Raw genomic sequence first — 25878 nt, 5'->3', positions numbered from 1 at the left:
CTTCCTGGCGAGTCTCAGTGCTTCCCAACATCCTTGATTACCTTCCTTTTCTGCCAGAATTAATTTCTGTTGTTTTCAGCCAAGGACCACAACTGGTAGAGTCTGGGGCCAGGAGGGCAGTGACAGCTGGCCTCTCTGTGCAGCCAAGCATGGGGGCACCAAGCATGCAGCCAGACACCCCGGGCGTGGCAGGACTGCTTTGGAAACCCGGAAGTTAGTGGCTCCTCGGGAACAGGGAGGGAGGTGGCCATTTTGAGCCAGACATAGTCTTTGGACAGAGTCAGAGTTCCCACAACTCTGAGAGTAGAGGCCACACCAGAGAAATCATCCTGTTGTCAGGATACACCCGTGGGAGGGGTCACCCAGTGCACCCAGACTGGTGGCCTGGGAAACACCTTGAGAGGTGGAGGCCCAGGGAGCCCACAGCTGGCTCAGGGCCTCGAGGAAACACAAACCCTGCCCCTCCCGGGCCTCCTCGGACGTGCTGTGCTTTTCCCGGAGGCTGCACTCCGCTCATCTGTTCAAGACACTTCCCACTCCTAGGACGCTGGGTCCACCGTGAAGAGTAAAACCTGGGAAGATGTCAGCAGCGAGCAGAGTGCACGCACCACGCTTCCTGCTGCCTTGGAAATAGGATGTCAGGGCAGGGGAGGCCCTCGGGCCACCTAGTCTCGTGCTCTCAGACGTGAGGGGGGCTCAGAGTCTCTAGGGAACCAGTTAACACTGTGGGTTCCCACAGATTTCCCCAACCCCACGGCTGGCCCATCAGACCCGGGTGTAGCCCCAAGTTTGTTGTGCACCGTCCTAGGCCATCCAAATATGAGATGTTTGAAAAGAGTGATTCTAGTCCTTTATTCTGTCTTACATAGGAAGAAACTGAGACTCAAAGAGAGATGTCCTCCTGGCCATGGCCCACCAGAGAATCCGTTGTTGAGCTGGACACCGGCCTCATGGCTCCCGCTCCCCTGGACTGGCCAGGGCCAGGAGAGGGCACGGAAAGAATTTCTTTCCCAAGTCAGTTGCGTGAATTTTGTTCCCTAATAGCTCCCCACCCCCTATCCCCCTTTTCTGATTGAAGAGCAGCAGCTTGTCAGGGGAAATGCCAGAAACAAGGATGGACACGCTGGTCTGATCTTTGCGAGAGAGGCTGCTGTGGCCTTCGCTGAGTAGGAAACCTCACAGCAAAGCCAGGAAGTCCACACTCAGGACTTCCGCCGGACACAGTGGCAGCCCCGGTTCCAGGTCTGGGTCTTCCAAGGCCGTGTGTGGCTTTGGACAAGTCCTCCCCCTCCCTGGGTCTCTGTCTGTCCAGCTTATAAAACACGGGTAAAGCTGCTATCTGCCCTGCCTACCTCCCAGCCTCTGGCGTGAATGTGCTTTGTAAACCCAAGTGCTGCCCAAGTGGGAGGCATTGCAGACACCAGAGACATGACTGGAATACTGATTTCCACTCGGAGTCCCTTGAGGATGTGCTGGGCCCGTCTTGGAAAATATAAAGGCAACTAAGAAGATTCTCAGTCTTCTGGGCAGCCTGGTAGGGAGAGCCTCTTGTGCCAGGGGACTTCCCCGGAGGAGGGCCTCTCTCACTGCCCAGTGCACATGTGTTGGGGGTGTGAGGAGTCACAGGATCGGGGCCTGGAGCCTGCCAGGACCCTCTGTTCTTCTCTTAAAGAGTCCTGGCTCAGGAGCCCCAGGAAGTGTTCAGAGGACCCCACGCACCAAAAGAAGCGATACCCACGTTCTCCTCCCTTGGCATGTTTGGCTGTTAGAGCAGGTTCAAGGGAGTGGCTTAGCTTAGCCGGAGTGCCTTTCCTCCTCAGCACGTCACGCCTCTCAGAACCATCCCCCCGCCGACAGGAGCCCCAATGCCCCTGAAGTGACCAGGATGCCAGGATTCTTGCCCCATTCTGCCAAACGCTTGCTTTGTCCCCTTGCTCAATCCCTTCATCTCTTTGAGCCTGTTTTCTCATTTATAGAAAAGCCACACCCGGCCTTGGAAGACCCAGACCTGGAACCTGGGCTGTACTGTGTCCGGCGGAAGTCCTGAGTGTGGTGTCACCCCTGGCTATTGCTATGAGGTTTCCTACTCAGCGAAGGCCACAGCAGCCTCTCTCGCAAAGATCAGAATTAAACCATCCTTTTCCTCTCTCCATTACCAGTTTGCTGTGTCCAACGAGAGCACATTGGTGCTATTATCTTGTAAGAGAAGGCCTGGACCAGGGGGTGGGTGGGCACAGAAAGAGCTCCAACCCCAGGAGGCAGGAAAGCTCTGCAGAATCCTGTCATTCCTGCCCCTGCTCGGGGCTGTCCCGGGGCAGTTGTCCTTCGCATTAGGGCACCCCTGGATCCGCAGTGCACCTCTCAGCCTGGCCACCTCCCGGGGAGAAGGCATGTTAGACTCAGGGGCCTGTGGTGACTACGCCTTAAAGAGAAGTTTTGAGTCAGAAACCTAACAGACAATTCCTTGGCACAAGTGTGAGGTCATCTGGGCCAGTGGTTTTCTTTCTTTCTTTCTTTTTTTCTTTTCTTTTCTTTTCTTTTTTTTTTTTATCAGAACCCTTTCTTTTCTTTTCTTTTCTTCTTTTTAAAATATATTTTATTGATTTTTTACAGAGAGGAAGGGAGAGGGATAGAGAGTTAGAAACATCGATGAGAGTCATCGATCAGCTGCCTCTTGCACACCCCCTACTGGGAATATGCCCACAACCAAGGTACATGCCCTTGACCGGAATCGAACCCAGGACCCTTCAGTCCCCAAGCCGACGCTCTATCCATTGAGCCAAACCGGTCTCAGCAGAACCCTTTCTTCATAAGATCTTAAAGCAAACCCCTTATCAGCTACTTGAAGAACCGCTAAGGCTCCGGTTTGCTGTGCAGATAGGGAGAGTGAAGCTCAGAGAGAGGATGGAAATGTGACCTAGGCCAGTGTTTCCCAAACTTCTCTCATGATGAGAATCACCTGGTGGAGTTGTTAAAACACAGATTCCTGAATCCCAACTAAGAAGTGCTAAACTAGAATTTTTGGGAACATATAGGTAAAATTGTATACTTAACTAGTGCTCTAACACAGATGTTATATACAGAGCACTAAGTTAGGTATGCAATTTTACCTATATGTTCTCAAAAATTCTAGTTAAGCACTTCTTAGTTGGGATTCAGGAATCTGTGTTTTAACAACTCCACCAGGTGATTCTCATCATGAGAGAAGGTTGGGAAACACTGACCTAAGCCACCCAGTAAACCAGTGGTTAAAACCAACACCAATTTAAAAGCCGCCTTCAGTGCAGGGCTCTAACCCCCAGCACAGGTGTCTCCAGCGCTGCCAGGCATCAAAGAGAAACGGAAAGTTCCTTCCTTCCCAGCTGTTTACACTCCGGGGGAAGAGCGCTCAGAAAGGGGCGTGGGGAAGTCAAGGGGGCAATGCACTGACAGGGCTGCAATAAACACATCTCCCCGGGCATGGGGTGGGGGGGGTGGGGGGTGGGCTGAGGTCTCCTTTGAAAACAAGAATGTTCGGCGGGAGGTTCCTCAGTGCTGAGCCCCCTGCTGAAGTAAAGCAGAAGCAGGCCCAGCCAGACCGGACAAAAGAAATTCCTTCCAGCTGCCTTGGCTCTGCTCCTCCCTGGCTCCTCAGAGAGCTGGCGGCCAGGTTCTGCTGGTGGCCCGGCCCACAGCACAAGGGCCCCAGATGTCTTCCTCCATTAGTCACAGGGCCCTTCAGGAGCCGTGAGCCAGAGAGGGACGTTTGGTGGGCTCCTCGGGCTGGCTTCCTGCCATGGGAGGCCGACAGCCCAGGGTGGGGAGCGGGCAGAGTCGACCCTCAGCCCTCCACCATGTTAGCATGGGGAAGGTGGGCAGGGACTGAAGGCCAGGCACAGGGCGCTATGGTGAAGAGATTTTGAGACTTGCCAAGGCCCCGACATAGCTGGGGGAGGGGATCGGCCTCTGATGTCTGTCCAAGCTGCCCAGCCCAGCGGAGGAGGGAGGAATGCACTCCAGCTGCTAAATTGGGAGGCGGGGAAGAGGCTGGATTGCGAAGCATCCTGAGGAGACTCCAGGAACCAACCAGTGGGCTCTCCTGGCCTGGTGAGTCCCGTCGGCACCTCTAGAGCTGCTGAGGGGGTGAACCAGATGGAGGACCCTGTGGAGGACAGGCACTCCGGGGGACAGGGGAGGCCCTGGGAGAGTGGGGGGCATCATGTGGCTGGGCGCTGCTGAGGGGCTGCCTCCATTCCTCTGATCTGGGGAGTAGGTGTTGCCACCAGATTGAGGCAGAGTTGCTTTCTGAAAGCAGCTGAGGTGGACCAAAGGGCCCCTGGGCCTCTGCTCCCCAGGTGATAGCTTAGGCTACCCCCTTTTCCCCCTTCCACTCAGGACCCCCACTTTGATCTTTACTGCACTGAGACTCTGCATAAGATGCCATTTAAACAAGAGGCTGACCCTGGGCACAAGCTTGAGGTCCTCTTTCAGGCTTATTGTTCTCATTTTCACTTTGTAGTGCATGCATGACCTTGGGCCACTTGAAAACCTCCCTGTCTCAGGTTCTCCATCTGAAAAATGAGAGGAGTAATGGTACGTGATGCACTTAGAAGATGCTGTGCTGAGTCACTGTAGACAATGTGTCAGGGATGGTTGTTATTGTTATCATTACTGTTATTGTCAGATGAGGAAAGGGAGGCCCAGAGAGGAGAAGGGACTTGCCCAAGTGACAAGGGAACTTGGTAGCAGAAAGGTGAGCAGCACCAAGGCTTCCAGTGCTGTGGTCGGCTCGAGAGCCACATGCGGCTCTTTGGCCCCTTGAGTGTGGCTCTTCCACAAAATACCACAGCCTGGGCAAGTCTATGTTGAAGAAGTGGCGTTAGAAGAAGTTTAAGTCTAAAAAATGTGGCTCTCAAAAGAAATTCCAATCGTTGTACTATTGATTTTTGGCTCTTTTGACTGATGAGTTTGCCAACCACCTCCAGTGGAATCCTTTATGTCTTAGACATTTCGGGGTTGATCCTCCATGGAAATCTTTGAAGACAGACAAAAGCCCCTTTGGGGGAGGCCATGCTGTCTAAGGGCCTCTGGCACAGCCTCTATGATCCTCAGAAGAGGAGGGGGAGTGAGGAGAGGAAGAGAGAAATGGGAGGGGAGAGGAGAGGAGGAGGAGGTGGAAGAAGAGGAGTCTTGAGTCCTCTTAGCGACTAAATAGGAGATGGTGCTTTATCTTGGCCTGTAACAAGATACCACAGACTGTGTGGCTTATAAGCAACAGAAAGGTATTTCTCACAGTTCTGGAGGCTGGGAAGTCCACGATCAAAGTGCCAGTATGGTCCAGGGAGGGCCCTCTTTTTGGTTCATAACCGGCACCTTTCACATGGTGGAAGGGGCTGGGGATGCTCTGGAGCCTCTTTTACAAGGCACTGATCCCATTCCCGAGGGCTATACCCTTATGACTTAAGCAGCATCAAAAATACTATAATTTTTGGCCGAAACCGGTTTGGCTCAGTGGTAGGGCGTCGGTCTGTGGACTGAAAGGTCCCAGGTTCGATCCCGGTCAAGGGCATGTACATTGGTTGTGGGCCCATCCCCGGTAGGGGGTGTGCAAGAGGCAGCTGGTTGATGTTTCTCTCTCATCGACGTTTCTAGCTCTCTATCTCTCTTCCTTCCTCTCTGTAAAAAATAAATAAAATATATTTTTTAAAGAAAGAAAGAAAGAAAGAAAGATACTATAATTTTTGGCCTGGCTGGCATGACTCAGTGATTGGGCATCGACCTATAAACCAGGAGGTCACGGTTCGACTCCCAGTCAGGGCACATGCCTGGGTTTCGGGCTTGATCCCCAGTAGGAGCTTGCAAGAGGCAGCTGATCAATGATTCTCTCTCATCATTGATCTTTCTGTCCTTCTTTCCATCTTCCTTTCTCTCTCTGAAAATCAATAAAAATATATATATTTAAAATACTATCATTTTTGAGGGTTAGAATTTGACATCTGAATTTGGGGGGGTGCGGGAAACAAACATTTAGCCAACAGCAGATCATCTCCCTGGGGATGCTCTTGAGGGGATAGCCTCATTAGGTAGAGGAACTAGACTTAAAAAATATTTCAAGCCTAAGAATATCTTTTGGAGGATAAGGACTACACTTTGGGTTGCCCAGGGTCTCAGCCTGATATATGGTCAATTTCAGTACCGTCGCAGCCTCTGAATCTCTCCGTTCCATCTAAGTGGAGCCATAGCCCCCAGGGGCCCAGGTGAGGTCAGGGACGCTGCTGCCAGCTTGGTAGGGACCCTGCTCATTGCCTGAGAAAGTCAGTGCCTGCACTCAGCAGTTAAAGAGAGTCTGGCTCTGAATCCTGCCACTTTGTGGCTGACTAGCCAAGGTATTAAACCTAAGCCTCAGTTTAATCATCTAGAAAATTGGAGTTATAAATCTTGCCTCATCGTATTACTGGGAGGATCAAATGGGATAATTCACTTACTGGCACGTAGGAAGTGCTCAATAAATGCTTATGACTATCATCAAATGTGGCTTCCTGCCCCTCTGTGTATACAATGTCTTCCCCATCTACTGTCCAGCTGGGGCCTCTATTAGTCAGGGTTTAGTTGCCTGCAAAGAAGTAATTTCAAATAGGGATGATATAGCAAAGACAGAAGTTTATTTCTTCTCACATCAATCTAAATGGCCGATCAAGAGTAGAAAGTAGTTCTCCAGTGTCTGGTACCCAGACATTATCTTGGCCTTGACCCTACATGGCCTTGACCTCATAGTCCAAGATGGCAGCATCCAAGCTCCAGGAAGCAGAATGAAGGAATAAAGGAGCCAAAGGTTGCTTATATCTGTCTCTTAAGGAAAGTTCCGGAAGGCTGTTGTACTACCATGTCTGCTTATATGCCGTTGGCCTGGACATAGTCACGTAGGTCCCCTTTAGCTGCAAGGGAAGCTGGGAAATGCCGTCCGTATTGTGGACAGCCATGTGCCCAGCCATACATTGGCAGGTATATTCCTACAGAAGAAAGGATGGATATCAGAGACCTGCAGTGATGTCTCCCCAAACCTCTGGCTTGTCCAGGCCAGCTGGGCAGCTGGGATCCAAGTACCTGAGCACTCAACAACAGGGATGGGATTATGCTGCTTCTACTCATCCACTCACAGTGACTTAGTCTGCAACTGGGAATGTGGGAACACCAAGGGCACTTGCATTATCATCAGCATTCGCTCCTCCATGTGTACCAAAGTCCCTGCAATCACTCCATGCCTCCGCCAGTTTCTTCCACTGAAACAAGTCTGTCATTCCTGCCAGTCTGCAGGGAAGTGTATGGCCCTTAATAACCTCATAGAACGTTCATCAGTTCCCAGTGGCCTGCTGTTCTTTACCCTGTTTCCTTGGAGGTGCCCTTGAGTCTCCATAAATCATGTGTTTTCCATTCAGCACCATGCTCTTTGCTCCTACGGCAGGTCCCGCACCACTTTGTATACCGTTGTTCACACATTGAGTCAAAACCTTTGGCCAGAACACAATATAAGAAGGAGAGAGAGAGAAACCCCAGCAGAGTAAACAACCTAATAACAGAACACACGGCCATGGCCCAGCAGAAGCTCACTGGCCGCATGTGGTCCCAGCCAGGCGGTGGCTAGGAGAGGAGAAGAGAGAGGAGAGAAGAGTGCCCAGTGCAGTTCCCCCAAGTCAGCTCTCGCTGCCTGAGAGCACGATTTGAGTAGCACTGACACGGGGGTGGGGGTGGGGGACAGTTCCTCCTGAAAGGGGGGTGAGGTGGGTGTGGGGTGGGAGTTGACTGCAGCTGAAGCTGAGGAGAGCAGCCAGCCCGCTACTATTTCGGAAGGAGCCCAGTGTGGTTACTCGGGGAGCTGTAATTAAGCGCATCTATAATTTGATGAGTGGAAGCAGCCTCACATTTATGGAGTAATTAAGTCTCACTGGGAGAGCCGCACACGGTGTTTGGTTATTTCCCATTTACACTCTCGGCTCTAATACATGTCCACCGATGCCGAGACCAGGATGGTCCTCAGCCGCGGTCCTGGGAATGCCTCCTGACCCTGCACGCTCCACCCAAAGCCTCCATAGGTGCCCAGGCCCCTGCAAGGTCCCACGGACACAGCGGACACGCTGCAGGGCAGTTCAGGAAAGGCTCAGCCTCCCTTCGTGCTGCTCTCTGCAAACCTGGGGCCAGGAGAAAGTTGAGTTTAATGTAAGGTGACCAGATGTCCCGCTTTTGGCGGGACAGTCCCTATTTTTTACTATTTGTCCCAAGTCCCGAAGCATTTTTAAAAAGTCCCGATTTTTGGAAAGCATTAATTTAATGCTCCCACACTTCACAGGCTACATGGCCAGCCTCTGACTGGGCAGAGTGCAGCCCAGTTCTAGGCCCCTGATAGAAAGACTGAGGCCGGCTGGGGAGAAAGGAAGGGGTCCTGGGGAAGGCCTGGGTTTCTGTCTCGGCTCTCCCACTTTCTTTGACCTTGAGCAAGCCGCTTGACCTCCAAGACTCCGTTTCTTCGTCTGTAAAATGGGAACACGGTCCTGTCTAACTCACAAGCTCTTTATGAGGGCCAGATGAGAGGCAAGTTGTTAGCACATGTGGTTGGTTGTGAAGGGCACATGTGTGTGAGGATTGTCAGCCGCTCCCTGCAGGCGTTAAAACCTCTCAAAGTTCTTGGCCGCATGAGGGGACTCAGGGGGCCCCTCAGTTTGGTGTGAGTCATCAGGAATGAGGGCTGAGGTGACCGCAGCTGAAGCCTCCTGTTCAGACAGTGAGGAGTATGGGAACCTTGTCGAATGAGGACCTGGATCCCTGACCTGACCTGGCCATTTCCAAAACCTCCAGTGGACTGGTGAGAATATTTAAATTGTTCTGTGTGGGTCCCAGTCATAGCCAAGTGCCATAAGGGTTGTTAGAGGTGGTAGGTTTCAGCTCAGTCTTTGGATAATTTCTCCCCCACCAAGGAAATGGCATCCAAGGACGTAATGCGTTCTCGGTCCCTGGAATCTTTGGCAGGTCCCTGGCCATCTCCCAGGAGGCCGAGTTCCCCTTTCCTTCTCAGAGGTTCTGGGGGTCTGGAAGCCTCTCCCAGCCCTAGTCCCTGGTGCTTACCCTATACCTCTGAAGCCACCACTCGAAACCACCTTCTCCAGTGCCTGCACACACCAGGAAGGCCTACGGTGCTCGGGGCTTGTTTGTTTGGTCTCCACCGGAGCACTCGGCCCCACAAGCCCTCCTTGTTCCATCTCCTCACCTGAGGATACTTGAGCCCTGCGCCGATTAGCCCTCGAGCCCTTGGGGGCCAGCTCCAGAATCACTCTGTCCAAGGTTTGGGTTTCAGTGTCCCTAACGCCCTCAGAAATGCCCCTGACAGGGGCAGTGTTAGCCCAGTCATGGCAGAGTTCCTACTGGACAGCGCTGGTGGGCGCCTCCCGCACATTCTCTCCTAAGGAGCGGCACCCAGGGCCCTGAGACAGGAGGGGAGCAGTAGCTGGCCCATGTGGCAGCACTCTGTGGCTGTTCCTGTGCACGGGCTTCCAGACTTTTCACGCTGTTACATAACGGAGGTATTTTTCCCCCTTCTTATTTTAGATCCTGGTACCATCTGCCCTGCTTTTCATGCATCACCAGCTCCAGGCTGCAGGTTAGATCTGGCTTGGCCACCCAGCTCTATCCCTCACTTGGCGAGAGACTTAGAGTTGTCTGTTTCCTTAGGTACAAAATGAGATTCTGGCTCCACCCTCCTTCCCTCCCTCCCAGGGCTGCTGTGAGAATCGGTGGAGAGGAAGGGGTGTGCTGGCTGTGTAATATGCTCACCTATCCAGATGTCCCTGGTTGTTACCTGGCAGCCTGAGCCTGGTGTCACCTGAGCTGGGGGGGAGGGAAGAGAGGGGAAGAGGGGTCCCGCTTACTCATGCCCACACCTGCACCAGGTTTGCCCAGCTTTGCAGAGCTGGACCCTGTTTGAAATACAGGAAGTGCGCAGGCCACACAGGGGTGGGGAGGGGGGATCTTTGGCAGGGCCGCTGTGGGCAGCAGAGGCAAGCCCAAGCAGCTTGTGGCCGGCAAGGCCAGGCAGCCTGTCACCTGCTCACAGTGCCTTTTGGCCCAGGGTGGAATGTCAGGCACATGCGCTCTGTAGCAAGGCATTGTCAGGAGGTCAGACCAGGCTGAAGGCAGCAGGCCATGGGACCCACGGACAGAGGTACTCCTGGCCAAAGTCTGGGGTGCAAGCTGAGCCTTGCCTGAGGCCCCTCCCACAGTTAGAGGCTTTGTCTACTTGCTTTCCCTCCTCTTGCCTGAGGCACCAATTGAGGCCCTGGACCGAGAGCCCCTGGCTGAAGGTCACACCACAGGGGTGCAGTACAGGACGGCAGAGGGTGCTGGACGCTCTCCAGCCTCACAGGCCCTGAGGAAGATCAAATGAGATCATGAACGCTTGGTCCATGGCCCAGGGACCTGCTGACTGGGAGATGGAAGTGAACGTCAAGGGGCCCAGGCTAGTCCTTCTGGCCTGAGAGAGAGAGAGAGAAACATCAAGCCTGGGCAGTAGGACTGGACAGGGAGAGCCGGGTGGCAGCCTTTGGAAGGTTTCGTCTCTCTCCCCGCAACCCCACAAGAAGGGGCGGCTCTCTGCAGACCGTCAGTGAGGGCCTAGGTGCCTGCTGGCCCTGACCCACTTCGTTGGGGCCACAGGATAAGTGATGGTGAACAGCAGCCCTCCGGGGACTGTGACACTAATAAATCACTTCCCCTCTTGGGATCCACCACCTCTGTGCTGCCCACCTCAGCCGGCTCTTGTGAAGATCAAAACCAGACTCTGCACCTCAGTAGGCACTAAGCTGCCAGAACGAGAATGGTAAATGTGAGGTTTTAATTAGCACTGAGAGTATCTGGAGGGGAGGTTCTCTGGGGTTTTCAATCACAGGGACAAAAATTAAAACTCAGGCAGCCTGCAGGCCAGCCCAGCGGTTCAATCTTTCTCTCGGAGACCCCAGCTGACTTGGATGCAGCTTCTCCAGTGTTCATTTTCCTGCTGACCCCAGCTCCGAGTGGGAGACCATCTCCCCACTTGCTAGTTCATAGCTCTCCATGCATTCCTTTTCCTTTAATAAAATTAAGCATGAGCCCTAGCTTGTTTGGCTCAGTGGATAGAACACTGGCCTGCAGAGTGAAGGGCCCCAGGTTCGATTCCAGTTAAGGGCACATGCACAGGTTTCGGGCTCAATCCCCAGTAGGGAGTGTGCAGGAGGCAAGCCGATCAATGATTCTCTCTCATCGCTGATGTTTCTATCTCTTCCATTCACTTCCTACCTGAAGTCAATAAAAAAATATTTTTTAAAAAATTAATCATGAAAATAAAAGGTGTAAAAATGCAATTCTGAAAGGCAAGCTCTGAGACAAAAGGATCTTATTGTTATGTAAACATGATGGCCATCAATTGTCCCTCTCAGGGCTCTAGGGAATTTCAGACCTGCCTGCCCTCACGGTCATCCCTGCCCTGTCTCGGCCTAACCTTGCGGAAGGGAGCTGGGACAGGACATCCCTGGTTGAAGACAGGGGAAAAGGGGCAAAGGCAGGGTGAATTTGCTCGTTGTGGGATCTGCTTTCCCGGGGTCCCAGCTGCCGAGGTTCTTCTGCCTTCTCCTAGCATCAGCTCCACATGTAAGCCAGACAGATACCAGGGCAGCGGGAACACTGTTGCTAAAGGGCCCTGTGTCTTTGTGCCAGTGGGGACCACAAACCCTTTGAGAGACCTCAGGCTTGAGTGGAAGCTCCCAGCCTGGAGCACAGGATGTTCCGGCAGCGGGTGCAGGGCGCCCTCTCGTGGCAGGAATGGCCCTTTCAGGGAGGACTGAAGTGCAGGGCTGTGATTGGTGAGGCTTGACACTCAGGACCCTGTCCTAGGCCTGCAGCCACCTGGAGGAGGGTAGGTAGTTCCTGGTTTAGATCTGAACATCCAGGCCCTGGGAAGTTTCAAGGAGAGCAGCCTTCAAACCCAACTCCAAGAAATGGTGAAGACAGCCTATCAGTGACCTGACGTCTTACTTAAAAATAAGGCCAACAGCCCTCGCCTGTGTGGTACCAGGAGGTTTGGGTTCGATTCCTGGTCAAGGGTACATGCCTGGGTTGTAAGCTCAATCTCTGGCAGGGAGCATGCAGGAGGCAGCCAATTAATGTTGTGCTCTTCCATCGATGTTTCTCTCCTGCTCCTCCTCTCCCTTCCTCTCTCTCTAAAAATCAATAAATTGCTCTTTAAAGAAAAGACCACAGTAGGAAGGCAAACCATCAATGAAGGCCACCCCGAGCCTTAAAGAACAGTTGTGTGTGTGTGTGTGTGTGTGTGTGTGTGTGTGAGTGTGAACACCACATGAGATAGACAGAGACTCGCCCCACCCTGGGGGAGAGGGTGCCACAGTGCCTGGCCTTTGCACCATAGCTCCTGCCAAGGATGCCTCAGGGGTTCACTCCGGGCAAAACTAATCAGACCCAAACCAGAAACCGCCCTCTTTAGCTAAAGAGTACCTATCACTCAGTCTGTCCTAAGTCTTAAGAGAGCTTTGAGAAATCTCCGATGTAAATCTCTACAACATCCCACCCCCTCCACAGTCAGTGCTGAGCTGTGGCCACACACACCGGCACCATGGACATGCAGAAAGGCGCACGTGGGCACATGAGGCTCAGGCGAGGTCGCAGCGCTCAGAGGACTCAGCCGGACCCAGAGCGCCCTGGAACACAGCAGTCTACAAGCAGGGACGGGAACACGTGACCTGGACCATTCACAAGCGGTCAAAGGACTACTCATGTATCCTCTTTGGGCTGCAAATTCTTTGTGTTCAAAAGAAAAGAATCTGTTCCCTTCCTCCTGAGGCTGGCTTAAAGGATCAAACGAGATACATCTTTTGAATGGGGTTTTGGCTTAAAATGTAAAAGATTAGTTTCTGTTTTATAATAAATCTGTTTTTAATATAAAGATATTTCCCCCAAATCTTCATATGAAATCAACTCCAGAAAGACAGAGGCACCAAGTTTGCCCTGAAGTTTAGGGGCCCTGCCCACCACTCCGTACCCAATGGAAGAGACCAAGCCATTCACGGTGTACCGGAGTCAGGGTGGGCTCCCCATTTCTGTTGATATTAAAACGGGTAGTGGGTCTTCCTGGGATGGTGGACAATCCACAAGTGGGTAATCCACTATATAGGCTGCTTCCTTCCTTCCCTTCCCTCCCTCCCTCACTCCCTCCCTCCTCTTCCCTCCTGCCCGCTAGAAACGCCTCAGTGTATGTAGATCCGGTCGGAGATGGCTCCAGGCATGTGGGTCATGATCTGCATCCGCAGCCACCAGTAGTAGTCCATGGGGTGGTAGCGGGTGTAGGGACTGTCGGCGGTCAGGGCGTGGGTGACAGCGTTGATGACAGGGGTGGTGTCGGTGGAGCCGCTGCTGCAGTAGGTCTCCATGGCGGCGAGCTTCTCGTCAAAGTACTTCCTGCCGTAGTCCTTGCGCACCACCTCGGGCAGATCAGCCCACATCTTGTTGGCGATGCTCTGGATGCGCTCCGGGGTGTAGAGGCTGGTGGCGGCGATGAAGTTGCCGGGCTCCACCACGCAGACCTTCACACCCAGAGGGTGCATCTCGTAGCGCAGGCAGTCGGAGAACGCCTCCACCCCGAACTTGGTGATGCAGTACGGGGAGCGGGCCGGGTTGGCCATGCGGCCCAGCATGCTGCTGATGTTGACCACACGGCCTACAGGGGAAGACAGCAAGCACACTGCTCAGGGGGCATTGCCTGGGGGGTGAGGGAATGGTGGTGGCAGAGGGCCTGGGGCCTGGCATGTTCTAGAACCTGGCCTCCTGGCCCCTGGTACGTAGGGTGCTGCCTGCCAGGCTGGGGCCCAGCCTGCACCATGCAAGGTCCGAGGGCCTTCTCATTCGGCTCAGACCCACACACATCAGTATCAACATCCCTGGCACTTTCCCGGCAGCCAGCTGTGCTGAGCAGATCAGGGGAGGAGAAATGAGTGAGAAGCAGAGATGCATACCAGAAGGGCACAGTAAAACGTACAAAACACAACGAAGCTGTGTCTCACCTCTCACGTTCTCCCATTGTATTTCCCCCAAAATGCTACTACCTGGCAGTGCTCTGTTGGCAAGCCGGGAGGGGCAGGGGCAGGGACAGGGGCAGGGTTCTGGACCTGACTTCAGGGCTGGGACATGTGGGCAGAGTCTTGGGCACTGGGAGAGAGTGATGACCTCAAGAGGCCTCCCACAGGCCCAGGCTGGGTGTGCGAGACCACAGCTTCTCCCCGCCCTGGGGGCATGGAAGAGGCGGAGCCCAGACGGACAGACAGCCCAGGCGGACCTGGGACCCACTCACCCTGGGAGTGCACCCAGGAAAAGGCACAGCCCCCTCCTGAGCAGTGAGGGAGGCTCCTTTCAGAAACCTCTGTTAGAGGCCACTGAACGGTTGCAGTCTTCTGAAGCCCTACAGCACGCTCTGGGTCCATCCTGCCATTGCTGGGAGCTCGGGGTAAACCACACGGTCTTCCCCTTCTTGCCACAATTGTTTCCTCTTCTAGGGAGGACATCTGACTCGGTGACTTGTAGGCTGTTTACTTACATTGGCTACCTAACGTGGTTTGGGCACGGGGTCTGTGCGCAAGGGTAGCGATTCCTCCAGATTAGGTCCCCAGAGTGGAATTTGCTGCAGAGACAGCTCTACTTTCCGAAAATCACACATCCCTTCCGCCTGCCGGGCCACGCCTCCTCCGCGCAACACCACCCCCAGGCCCCGCTGGGCCCCTGGGAGATGTTGGATCTGCTGAGACCTACTCCCCTTCTGAACAAAGATGAAAAGGTGGGGCGGGTCCAGGGGTGAGGAGGAAGGTCCCTTTCCAACTCACCTTTGGCCCTTCGGATGAGCGGGAGGAAGGATTTTGTCGTCCGCACGGTGCCCCAGAGGTTCACTTCCGCCACCTCCTTGTAGGTCTCCATGCTGGTGAACTCCACCTCCCCGAACGTGGAGATGCCCGCGTTGTTGACCAGGCCCCACATCCCTGGACGGGAGGGTACAGAACGGAGGTCACCACGTGGGCTAGATCACCCCTCAGCCCGCAGCCCGTCCCCCTCCTCACTTTCATCCTTCTCCCCATGGCTTGCCAGCTTTGTGCCACCTTCAAAGAAAACAGGAGATAGTGCTGTGACCCTCCCTTAAATCTGCCCCCAATCCTTATCTTTCTTCTGCCTTAACCGAGTCTCTGTGCCCTTCATGACCCAGCCCTGCCCGTGCCCCAGCCTGGAGTCCCACCTCACCTCACTCCCTTCCACTTTATTCCAGCCAGTCTCACCCCACACTCTGCACGGGGCACTGTGTAATCCTCCCTGCCTCTGAACTTCCCCTCTTGCCAGAAGCCAGGGGAACCTCAGGAGTCTTCCAGGCCAGGCCTCTCTGCACGACCAGAGAGGGGACCCAGCATCCAACGTCACACAACAAGAGGCTCAGTCAAGCCTTGACCTTGTGTTGGGCCTCTATTCTTCTTCACCCTGAGACCCGCCTAGCAATGACACCCTGCTCTGACCTCCCTTCTCTGGACCATGCCCTGGTGCTGGTTATCACGTGGTAAGCCCCGGTGACCCGGTAACCTATTCCCCAATACCCAGGTGTGGACAGCCAGCCTGTGCAGGTGGAGAACACCCCCTCAGCCTTGTGTGGTCCCACAGGTACAGGGTCAGAGCAGATGGACACTCACCCAGTAAACTTGTATGGACTATTTCCAGTAAAACCAGCAAAGGGACAGATGGCTTTTCTAGACACACAACACTGGTGCTGGGAGGCTCCTGAGGTCACGTGGTCTGATAACTAATTTCAGAAGCAGGGATATGAAGGCCCCGGGGAAAGGACTGGCTGCTGTGTGCCCAGGAAGCGCTGCTGTCTGGGGAGGGGGACAGAGAGGGGGTGCCCCTTGCCTGGGGGGAATTCTGGTCCAGCCTGCTTTCTGAGTTCATCATGGAATGTGTGTAAATGACAGAGTAATTGGTCTCTGGCTGCTCCCTTCCCGTGCTACCCAAATTAAAGCTTCATCAGCTGACCTCTGGTGCTTTCTCCTTCAATTATGGGGAATTAAGGACGTTTATTAGGGAAAGGAAATTGCTGGTTAACAAAGTGCTCCTGAAGTTCTCACTCCCACTCCCCACCGAAAGCTAAAGCCTGGCTCTCAGGTCTTACCGAGGACCTTGCAATGACTCAGCCACTACAACCCCCACAGCTGTGTCCCCTCCCCTTCCCCAGCCCTGCAGATTCCGCCATTCCCTCCCCCCCCCCTTCCCAGGAGGCCTCTCTCAGCCCCTGCCAAGGCTGACACTTCACTCTGCACCATCCTCATTGTAAGCCATCGACCCTCTCTCTTTTTTGCAACTTCAACTCTTCTGTTGTTCCTGTCTCCTTCCCCTCAGCGTCGTACACATTAGGTGCTTAATGAATGTTGGAGAGGTGAATACAAATACCATGTCCCCATATTCTAAAGGACCTTCTCTTTACCAGGCTACTCCCTCACGCTATTCTCTGCTCCCCTCCCCTCCGAGGCCAGTCTGCTGAGAGCACAAGCTACCCGCCCCAGTTCCCGTTTCCCTGCCCTTCTGGGTCCCAGCCCTGCTGCTGGCTGCTCTGGGTGTCAAGGGCGCCACATGCTAACGATGCGCCTTTGTCTTCACTCTCAACTTCTCCACAGAAGGAGTGCTCCTGACACTCACTCCCCCTTGGCGTTAATAACATCCAGGCGCCTCCTCCATCCTCCCTGCCACCTTTCTTCTCCCTGCCCCTCTAAGGTACAGGTGGCCCCAGTGTCCTGTCCTAGACCACCTTTCCTCAAATCTATACTCACTGCTGCCCGGCCAGTGTGTCTGTGGTTGGGCATGGACCTATGAACCAGGAAGTCGCGGTTTGATTCCTGGTTAAGACACATGCCCAGGTTGCAGGCTTGATCCTGAGTGGGGATCATGCAGGAGGCAGCCGATCAATGATTCTCTCTCATCGTTGATGTTTCTATCTCTCTCTCCCTTCTTCTCTGAATTCAATTTAAAAAAAAAAAAAATACATGTTTTTAAAAGCTATACTCAGTATCTAGGCAGCCTCATTTTCTTTATGTTCATGGAACTTTCCAGCTGCTTTGTGTTCGACTCATATGGGACAGTATCACATAACCTAAAATAATCTTTCCTTCATCTAACATTAATGACACCTGACATCCATACCCAAAAAGGTTTACTTGAAGTTGGCCTGTGAAAGCACCTGTGCCTGGGTGATGAGCAGTGACAGTGTATGGACCCAGGAGCTCTCTAGAGGCCTCATGACATTCCTGCTGGTCTGGTGACAGCTGTGTTCCTGCAACGGCCGCATCACACCTCCGTGTGGAGGGTCCCATGCACCCCTCCAGCAGTCAAGGCTCTGTCCTAACCCCAGTCCCCCTCTCCTGTCAGGTACTTTCACCGTAATGCCTTGTAGGTCCCCAACTCACCCTAACCACACCAACATATCTAGTTCCCAGCTGCCCAGCCCCGCCCCTCCTCCTCGTTAATAGCGTCACTTTTTTTTTTTAAAATATATTTTACTGATTTTACACAGAGAGGAATTGAGAGGGATAGAGAGTTAGAAACGTCGATGAGAGAGAAACATCGACCAGCCGCCTCTTGCACACTCCCCACTGGGGATGTGCCCGCAACCAAGGTACACGCCCTCGACCGGAATCGAACCTGGGACCTTTCAGTCCACAGGCCGACGCTCTATCCACTGAGCCAAACCGGTTTTGGCAATAGCTTCACTTTAATGTCTGACTCCTCCAGCTTCTTCATTCCCTCCCGCCCCCCCAATCTAACGAGTTGTTAACATTACTGATAAAGATCAAAAGGACAGCTGCCAGGTCCTGAACCAAACATTTTGCATCTACTAATTCACCGGATCCTCACAACCGACCTATAAAGTAGATATTAAATTGTAAAGTGTCTGAGTGAGGCAACTGAGGCTCAGAGTGGTGAAGCGTCTGCTCCATGTCACCCAGATAACAAGTGGGCAGGATGGAATTCGGACCCAGTCTGTGTGAGGACAAAGCCCTCACGCTTCACCTTGTGCTGTCACTGGCTTCCTCTCGTGTCACTAGAACCGGCGTCTTCTGTCCTGTTTCCCCGGCATAGTTTGGGTCCTGATTTACTGGGAAGCTTCTCCCAGGTCTCCCTGCCTTAGTCCCTCTCCTCCGCCTCCATCCCGGTCCATCCGCCTCAGCCCGAGTCTCCTCTCAGTCAGTCCTTCTCCGAAGGTTCCCTTCCCCAGCGGTATGTGAAGTATTTTCCAGGCTCCTCTCACCCACTTCCACTCCCTTTCAAGTACTCCGCCTTCTCTCAACAGCCTGCCCCTCCTCTGACATCAGGGCCCCTCCCGCCTCTGCTGCTTCCTGGCTCTGCTAAGCCCCCACCCCCACCCCAGTCTGAGAGCAGCTTTTTGTTGAAATGCTGCCCATGCTCCAGCAGCAGCCAGACCTAGGTATGAGCCCTGGATGGCTCCCACAGCACTTTCCCACTTCACAGATGGGCAAGGTGAGGCCCACACAGGTGAACATACAGCCCTCCTACTTCTAGTCAGAGGTGAAACTCCGAGTAAAGCCAGTCTTCTCACTCCCAGACCCAGGGTGTCCAGAGACTGGGCCTTCCCTGGCCGTGGCGTAATGCCTCCAGTGCCATAACAGTTCTTCACCAGCTTCCACTTGGCTGGCCACCAACCACACACTCCTCCGACCAGGCTGAACCCTTTCTGGCGCTCAGTACACTACCAACTATACACCGAGTACTCACTCAGTATGTGTTTACTGACTGTGAGGTAAGTGGTTTCAAGATCAGACATGATCATTAGCATGTGGCACCCTTGATCTTGAAACCACTTACCTGCTGCTGGCCCACTTCCTCGGCCTTTCCCTGAGAAGGGGGATCACAGGCTCCAGATGTCCAGTCCCTCAAGAATCCTGCTGGGGAGCAGAAGGCTCGAAGCTCTAATCAGACAATCCCCTTCATCTTACCGCCCCCCCCCCCTCAGGCTGGCTCCCCTGGCTTTGGCAGCAACTGTTCCATAGAGCCAGTGTCAAGGGCACCAAACTCGCATCAAAATGTGCTGTCCAGGAAACCGGTTGGCTCAGTGGATACAGCGTCAGCCTTCCAACTGAAGGGTCCCAGGTTCGATTCTGGTCAAGGGCATGTACCTTGTTGTGGGCACATTCCCATTGGGGGTGTGCAAGAGGCAGTTGATCAATGTTTCTCTCTTACCGATGTTTCTAACTCTATCCCTCTCTCTTCCTCTCTGTAAGAAATCAATAAAATATATTTTAAATGTGCTGTCCACTCATCTCCTGGGAGCTTCCTGCCTGGGCAGAAGGAGAGTCAGAAGCACCACCCCTTTAGGAACCACAGGCTAGTCTGAAAACTCTGGGAGGGCGCCACCTGGAGTTCAGCATTGCCGGGGTGTGTGTGTGTGTGTGTGTGTGTGTGTGTGTGTGTGTGTGTGTAGAGAATTTGGCTATTCTATCTACCAGGATGACAGCCCTGGAGGAAGGGAGGAAGGGAGAAGGGGAGAAGGGGAGAAGGGGGAGGGAAAGACCTGCACAACCATCTATCTAACAAATTTATTTTCTTTTCAGACCTAGAAACCTCCAAATATGCTCCCCTCCCCCCAAAGCAGTTTGGGTTAGGTGAGGTCATGTTGAGGAGTTTATCAGCCCTCACTGAAATGGGTCATCAGGAAAAGCTTTCCGCCTCAGGGGTGGTGCTGGGGTTTGAGCGCCGCCCCCTGGTGGCTCTGGATTCTCACTGCCTTGTAGGGAAGGCAGGCTGCCCAGGGAGCGGAAGCGGACAAGGACCAGGGCCTTGAGCGCCCCAAGACCTGGAGCAGCTCCATTCTGTGCTCAGGTCTACAGGGAAGATTCCTTTACGCGGGCATCTTAAATCCCTGCAAACCACAGGCCGTGATGAGTGGCTTCAGGGTGCTGACTGCAGCTGTTTCCCTCCCAGGGGTTTACAAAGGCCGCATCCCAGCAGCCAGGGAAGGCGGGAGGGGAGGATGCACCCCGGAGGCAGGGCGTGGGGGGAAGCAGGCTGCACCTCTGGACTGGGAATCATCCTAATGCAGTGTTTTCAGCCGCTGTTGCCTGGTGTGCCGTAGGTGCAGACAAGACAAGAATTTTATAATTTTTCACTATTTTGTTTACTTAATATTTCATAATAAAGTAATTATAAAATACTTTCTTTGTGTTGATTTGATTCCTATTCAAGAGAATTACTTTATATATAGTCAATATAGGCACAGAGTTAAATTTTTTAACATTTTCTAATGGTGGTGTGCCTCGTGATTTTTTTCATGAAACAAGTGTGCCTTTGCCCAAAAAAGGTTGAAAAACACTGTGATCCCTCCGGCCTTTTCTTGATGGGACAGAAGCCCTGGTCTGCCTGTTAATGACTAATTAACCGAGGTTTGGGAACTCACAGGCCTCTCCTCAGAGAGCAGGGGGCCTGGGAATGGCCTGCCGTGGGGTGAGGGTGGCACTGGGCTGACACAGGGACCAGTCAGTGACAGGCTGGCCGCCAGAGCAACAGCTCCTCTGACAGCCTCACAGCACAGGGCCTTCTGAGGTGCCGCTGGGGCCTCAGCATGTCCCGACGGATAATGCTCACAGAGTGCCCGGCACTGGCTCTGGTCACCCCACCCTTCCTCCCCGCCCAGGAGAGCTGTCCCCAGCCCACTCCGTGGGGGAGCAGAGGGCTGAGGCATAGCCTTTCTGCTGGGCCGTGGGGAAGCTCCAAGGTGAATGTCATCGGTGAAGTGAGGAGACCGGACTGGCTTCCCCCGCAGCACCCTCACCGCTGCGTTCCACGTGAACAGCGTCCGCTCCCCTCTGCTGTACCACAGAGCCCCTCCCGTCACAGCCTCCTGGGCTGGACTGGGAGGACACTTGAGTCCTTATGCTATGGAAACTTTCAGCATCAAGCGCTCCTGTTGGCTACTGTCCCCCAAACTTTCTGTCCCTTTAGCTTCTGGGACCACTAGACCCAGCCTCTCTGGCAGTTGTGTCTTCTCCTTCTCTGGCGCCGAATTGCTCACGTTCCCCAGCAGACCCTCCTGGCCTCTCTCCCACTCCTAGTCTCACCTCCAACCCTGGACACCCGAGCTCCAGCCCAGACACTCCCCGGGGTGTCCCTTGGGCACTTGCAGCATCTCCACACCTCACAACTCCTCATGAGGGGTACCAGGTGTCCGGGAGAGAGGCCTCTTGTCTCTCTCTCATCCCCACATGCATGTCACTAAGTCCAGCCAGCGGTGTCTTCTCAGTACTTGAATCTGATCCTCCTCGTTCCCAATACTCATGGCCCTCGTTCAGGACTCTTACTCCCATGCTCTTACCACAGCCCCCAGAGCAAGCTTTCACGAGTATGACCAGGTCATTCTCCTCAGAAAATCCCCTCAGTAGCTCCTACTGCCCTCAAGAGAGTGGCCACCTCCCTTGCCCAGCACCCAGGCCCTGGACCAGCTCCCTTGCAACCTCGTTTGCTGCTGCCACTTCCACCAGATCTGACCCCTGACTTGTCCTCCCCTGGCACCCCTTGTGCGCCTCCCACAAATATTTCACGCTCCCCTTCTTTCCCAGCGCTCTGCCACAGTCTGTCCTAACGGACCCCTTCCTCACCTCACCCCAAAACTGGGCATAAAAATAATCTGAGTCAGTGTCTCCCCCCCCCACACACACACCTTCCCGATAAACTGTGAGGGCCTCGAGGACAGGGACTATGTCTTGGCCATCTGTGTGTCCCAATACTTCAGTCCACACCTGGCTCCTGGCTCTGAGTGGGCATCCAGTGGGCACTGGCTAAACTGGCCTGGACAGAGCACATCCACTCATCACTCCTGCAGATTCTGAAATCACCTCTGGCTTTGCTTCCCATTCCCTGTTTGCACGGAGTGTTTCATTCAACCCACTTCCTCCTCCTGTGCAGGAGGAAGAGCTTGGAAATAGAGCTTGGCTGCTGGATACCAGCAAAGGGAGGGTGGTGTTGGTCACTGCCCCAAGGGGCCCCTACCTTTCTCAGGGTCCGCCAGCCTTGAGCGGACGGTCTCCACCGCTCTCTCCACCTCCTCGGCTTTGCAGACGTTGAGCTGAATAGTCTTCAATCGATCGGTCTTCAAGCTGTCCAGCTCCTTGACTCCAGCATCCCCTTTGTCCTGGGAGGAGAGAGGGGCTGCTTCACACCCGGCCTCTGGGACGAGGACCAGAGCCAAGGCAGGGAGCTGGCCCGGTCCAGGCCTAAGCCTGGGGCTACTGACAAGCACAGGCCCACCTGGGCCTAATCCCTGAGCACTGACGATGTACCAAGCACCAAACTACATGCCGCAGACACAGCCATGAGCGCCTAAATCACATGTGTCAAACACAAGGCCCGCAGGCCAAATCCAGCCCGCCAGGCCTTGCAATGTGGCCCGCACCGCGCTGTCATCACTGCACTCCGCTGTCAGTTTATGACATTGTCAGTTTATGACTGTTCAGTAAACCATTCGGCCCGCGATTTAGGCTGGATTTTAGATTTTGGCCCCTTCTCTGATTGAGTTCGACACCCCTACCCTAAATCCTCACCAACAGGGTCATTCTCTAAGCAGAAGTACAAACTCAGTGCCTGCCGGGGCCAGGCATGTGGGTGTCACATGATGGGAAGGGAGACACTCAGGAGTGGAGCACAAGTTTCGCCTCTCAAAACCCCTTCCCCCCAGTTGTTCACATGTATATGTGAGCCCAGGGTTGCTTAGATTTTTAAACTTGTAATGGGGATTTCTGAGCGAGAGCTCCTAAATTTTTAAGTGTTGGCAACTTATTTGGGTTTTCTAAAAAATATATATGAGGCCAAAACACACCCACCTGCCCCCTGTGACCAGCAGGCTGCCCGTTTGCCACCTCTGTTCCAAGCCGAGGCCCTGAAACCTGCAGGTTGCTGAGTGGCCAGTGCCAGGCTCTGCTGCCAGTTTGGCCACCAACCAGGCTCTGTGCACTCAGGGGCATCCCTCAACAGTGCCCGGTTTTTCCAGCTACACTTGGGCATAACCACATCGCCGCCTGTCCGGGCCTGCTCAGGCTAATGGAACGAGGAAATTGTGTTTTTTTTAAAGCCCATGCAATGATAAAGCACTATGCAAATTCCGGTGTTATCACACATGAGAAAAGTATCGCTCACTCAGCAGACACATCTTGGGCCTCTTGTGCTAAGTACTTTGCTAAGAACCGGAGACACAAAACCAAATATCTCAGCCCCTGTTCTCAGAGAGTCACGTTAGGGAAGGAGGCAGGTGAGTGAGGAGTACAGGGAGTATCTCCTGCAGGAAGCCTTGTGGGAGGTGGGAGGTGGGAGGCGGGGGCTGCACAGAGGTGGGGTGGGCAGGGGAGGCTTTTGAAAGGCACTGACAGCGGCAGACACGGCCAGAGGGGCCCCATGGATGGGGCACTTCCGGCAGAGGCGAGAGGATGCTACCAGAGCCACGACAGGGGGAGCAGAGGCCTGAGGACATTGTGGACCCGAGGCTGAGAGGTGGGCAGGGGTCTGTGCGGACAGTGGGCATCTGTTCGGGGGATTTTGAATAAAAGCAGATGTCATTTATTGGGCATTCACTGCACTTCCCTTTGTGCTGGGCACTTGACATGCATTATCTCATTAGTTAGCCCTCCCATCAGAGGCAGGCTGCACTGTCACATTCATCTGTCTGTGCCCCATATTCTCACAATAGGCCTGAGCTACAAACGAGGTGAAAATTAAACACTCAGTCATCATGTAATTGGCAGTGATTTCCTCCTCCACGGTGCACAGGAAGCAGTGACGCATCTCACCAGAGGACAGGAGCAGCTGCCAGAGGATGGAGCGATAAGAGGAATGCCCTCCGCTCAGCCCAGGCTTGCCCGGGGCACAGACAGCTGGCGCTGAACAAGTGGCAGAGCAGAAAGCACAAGGAGGATCAGCATGTCGGTGGAGGGTTCTCTATGGGGATGGTCTGGGTCTCATGTAAGTGGCTTGAATGAGGAAGACTCGAGCCCCAGGACTGCAGTTCAGTGTCAGAGGGAGGCACTGTCAGAGGAGAGAACGGTGGAGGGGCCGTGTCCAATGGGGTCAAAGGTGAAGGAGATCATCATTCCTGAGAGAAGATGATGGCAAGGGAGCCAGCTTGTCCTACGCAGCCCAGAAAACAGAACCAGGGCCAAGAAGGCAAATTGGGCTTACAGTGAGGAGTGACGTTCCGAGTCCAGAGAAGGCACGGACTGCTTGGGCGGTGTTCAGACAATGATGGTGGAGGTGGGATTGGGGCAGGATGGGGAACGTGGTGCAGAGAAAATCCCTCCTCTAAGATCTCTTCCACCCCTAAACTGCCATCCTCTCCAGGGAGGCCTCCCCCACCCCTTTCCAGTGCCCCTACTGAAAAAGCAACATTGAGTGTCTGCCCTCCCTGGCACCAGGAATGGCAGCTACACCCAGAATCATGTCTGCACAAGCAGCCAGGTGTGAGGCTCAATTCATGCAAGGCTTGGCTCTGACCCCCTGGATGAGCCACGGCAGGTGCTCCATCTACAGAGGGGCAGCCAAGCCTGCAGTTTCTGCTGCCATTTCCTCAGACGGTTCCAGAAAAGAATTTTCTGGGGACGCCTCCTTCCAGTCCAGAGGCTGGAGGGGCTGGTGCCACAGACACCTCTCTTCTCCACACACAGCACACAGGCACCAGGAAAACATGGCTTGTTTTCGTGCCGTCTTCATGTCGTGGCCCTCCAATGCCCCTCGAGCTGAGCCCGAGCACTCTGTGTGTCTGAGAGGGAGCCGACATCACCTTCCAGTAGGACAGATTCCAGCTGAGATGCACGAGAGACGCCTGAGTGTCCTTTCCTCCTCCTGGTATCTTTTGGTAACTCCTGGACCCCACCCCTGACCCCTCCCCGGGCCTCTGGCCAGCATGGAGCCAATGCTCCTGTGTTCTCGGGGAACTCCCTCACCTCGGTCAGGGAGTCCACGTGGACTTAGATTGGCAGCTTGACAGCCCACAGCTTCAGTTCAGCATTCAGGCCCCCAGGAGGGAAGCCCCACCTTCTTACCCTCACCGGACAGACCTCCTCAGGAGTCCTCACTCATCTCTAAGGAGCCTGCACACCCTGCTCCCGACAGCCACCTCCACAGCGAAAGGGACTGTTCAAAGGAAGCCTTCCCCAAGGGCCCTCAGCCCCTCAGCCTGCAGCCTGCAGACCAGGTGGCCCAGCCCCAGCCTCAGGCCACGGCTGGCCGCCCTGCCTGGGCCACACTGCGACCCTGGCTCCACATCGGTCTGCTGCCCAGAGACGAGCTTTCGGTCCCGCTGGGTTGGTACCTTGGTAAAGGGGCAGTGCCTTCTGTCACTACCCCTTTAAGCTTCATCTGTAAGCTATGCTTTCCTCACCTGGGTGCACTTTCAGGCAAGTCTCACAGTGTTTCCACTCATTCCCAGGTGATGGAGAGACTCTTTGTTTTGGCATAAAGAGTCCAGTTCGGTTTGCTAATCAGGTAACTACAGTTGAAAACCCAAACCCTCCTTCAAACGTGTATCCAGTGTAGAGCCTGCCCTGCCGCAGGCCTGATGGAGTGTGGGGATGGAGTGTGGGAAGCCGGTGTGAGACGCCAGGCAGCAGGGCAGAGGGTGTCTTTCTCACTACATTCTAGCTCCTCTTCCTCTCTTATTCCTTAATCCCAGCTCCTCCCAGGGTTGGATCCAGAGGCTGACAAGTGAGGGAGCAAGACTATATGCTTCTGAGGGTGGTGCCCTGGCTGGCCCTTCCTCCCTAGGGCACTTTTGTGGGTTTCCGAGAAGATCCC

At 54.1% G+C, this 25878-nt stretch overlaps 1 protein-coding gene across 6 annotated transcripts in view; it reads right to left on the bottom strand.

Annotated features, from left to right (window-relative positions):
- Positions 1-12923: 12923 nt before the first annotated feature.
- Positions 12924-25878, bottom strand: part of BDH1 (3-hydroxybutyrate dehydrogenase 1) — a 32123-nt gene continuing 19168 nt past the window's right edge. For all 6 annotated transcript variants that reach the window (XM_084871695.1, XM_084871692.1, XM_084871691.1 and 3 more), the window contains exons 5-7: positions 22090-22231; positions 14886-15038; positions 12924-13729 (exon numbers count right to left, since the gene is read on the bottom strand). In XM_084871695.1, the coding sequence (XP_084727821.1) occupies positions 13260-13729; positions 14886-15038; positions 22090-22231 (765 nt within the window). In that variant the 3' untranslated portion in view covers positions 12924-13259. The remainder of the gene's footprint in view (positions 13730-14885; positions 15039-22089; positions 22232-25878) is intronic.

Source organism: Pipistrellus hanaki (genome assembly GCF_964339955.1).
Source record: "Pipistrellus hanaki genome assembly, chromosome: 2".
NCBI classification, from domain to species: Eukaryota; Metazoa; Chordata; class Mammalia; order Chiroptera; family Vespertilionidae; genus Pipistrellus; species Pipistrellus hanaki.
Note: the sequence above shows the minus strand (reverse complement) of the source record. Positions and strands in the feature narration are given on the sequence as shown.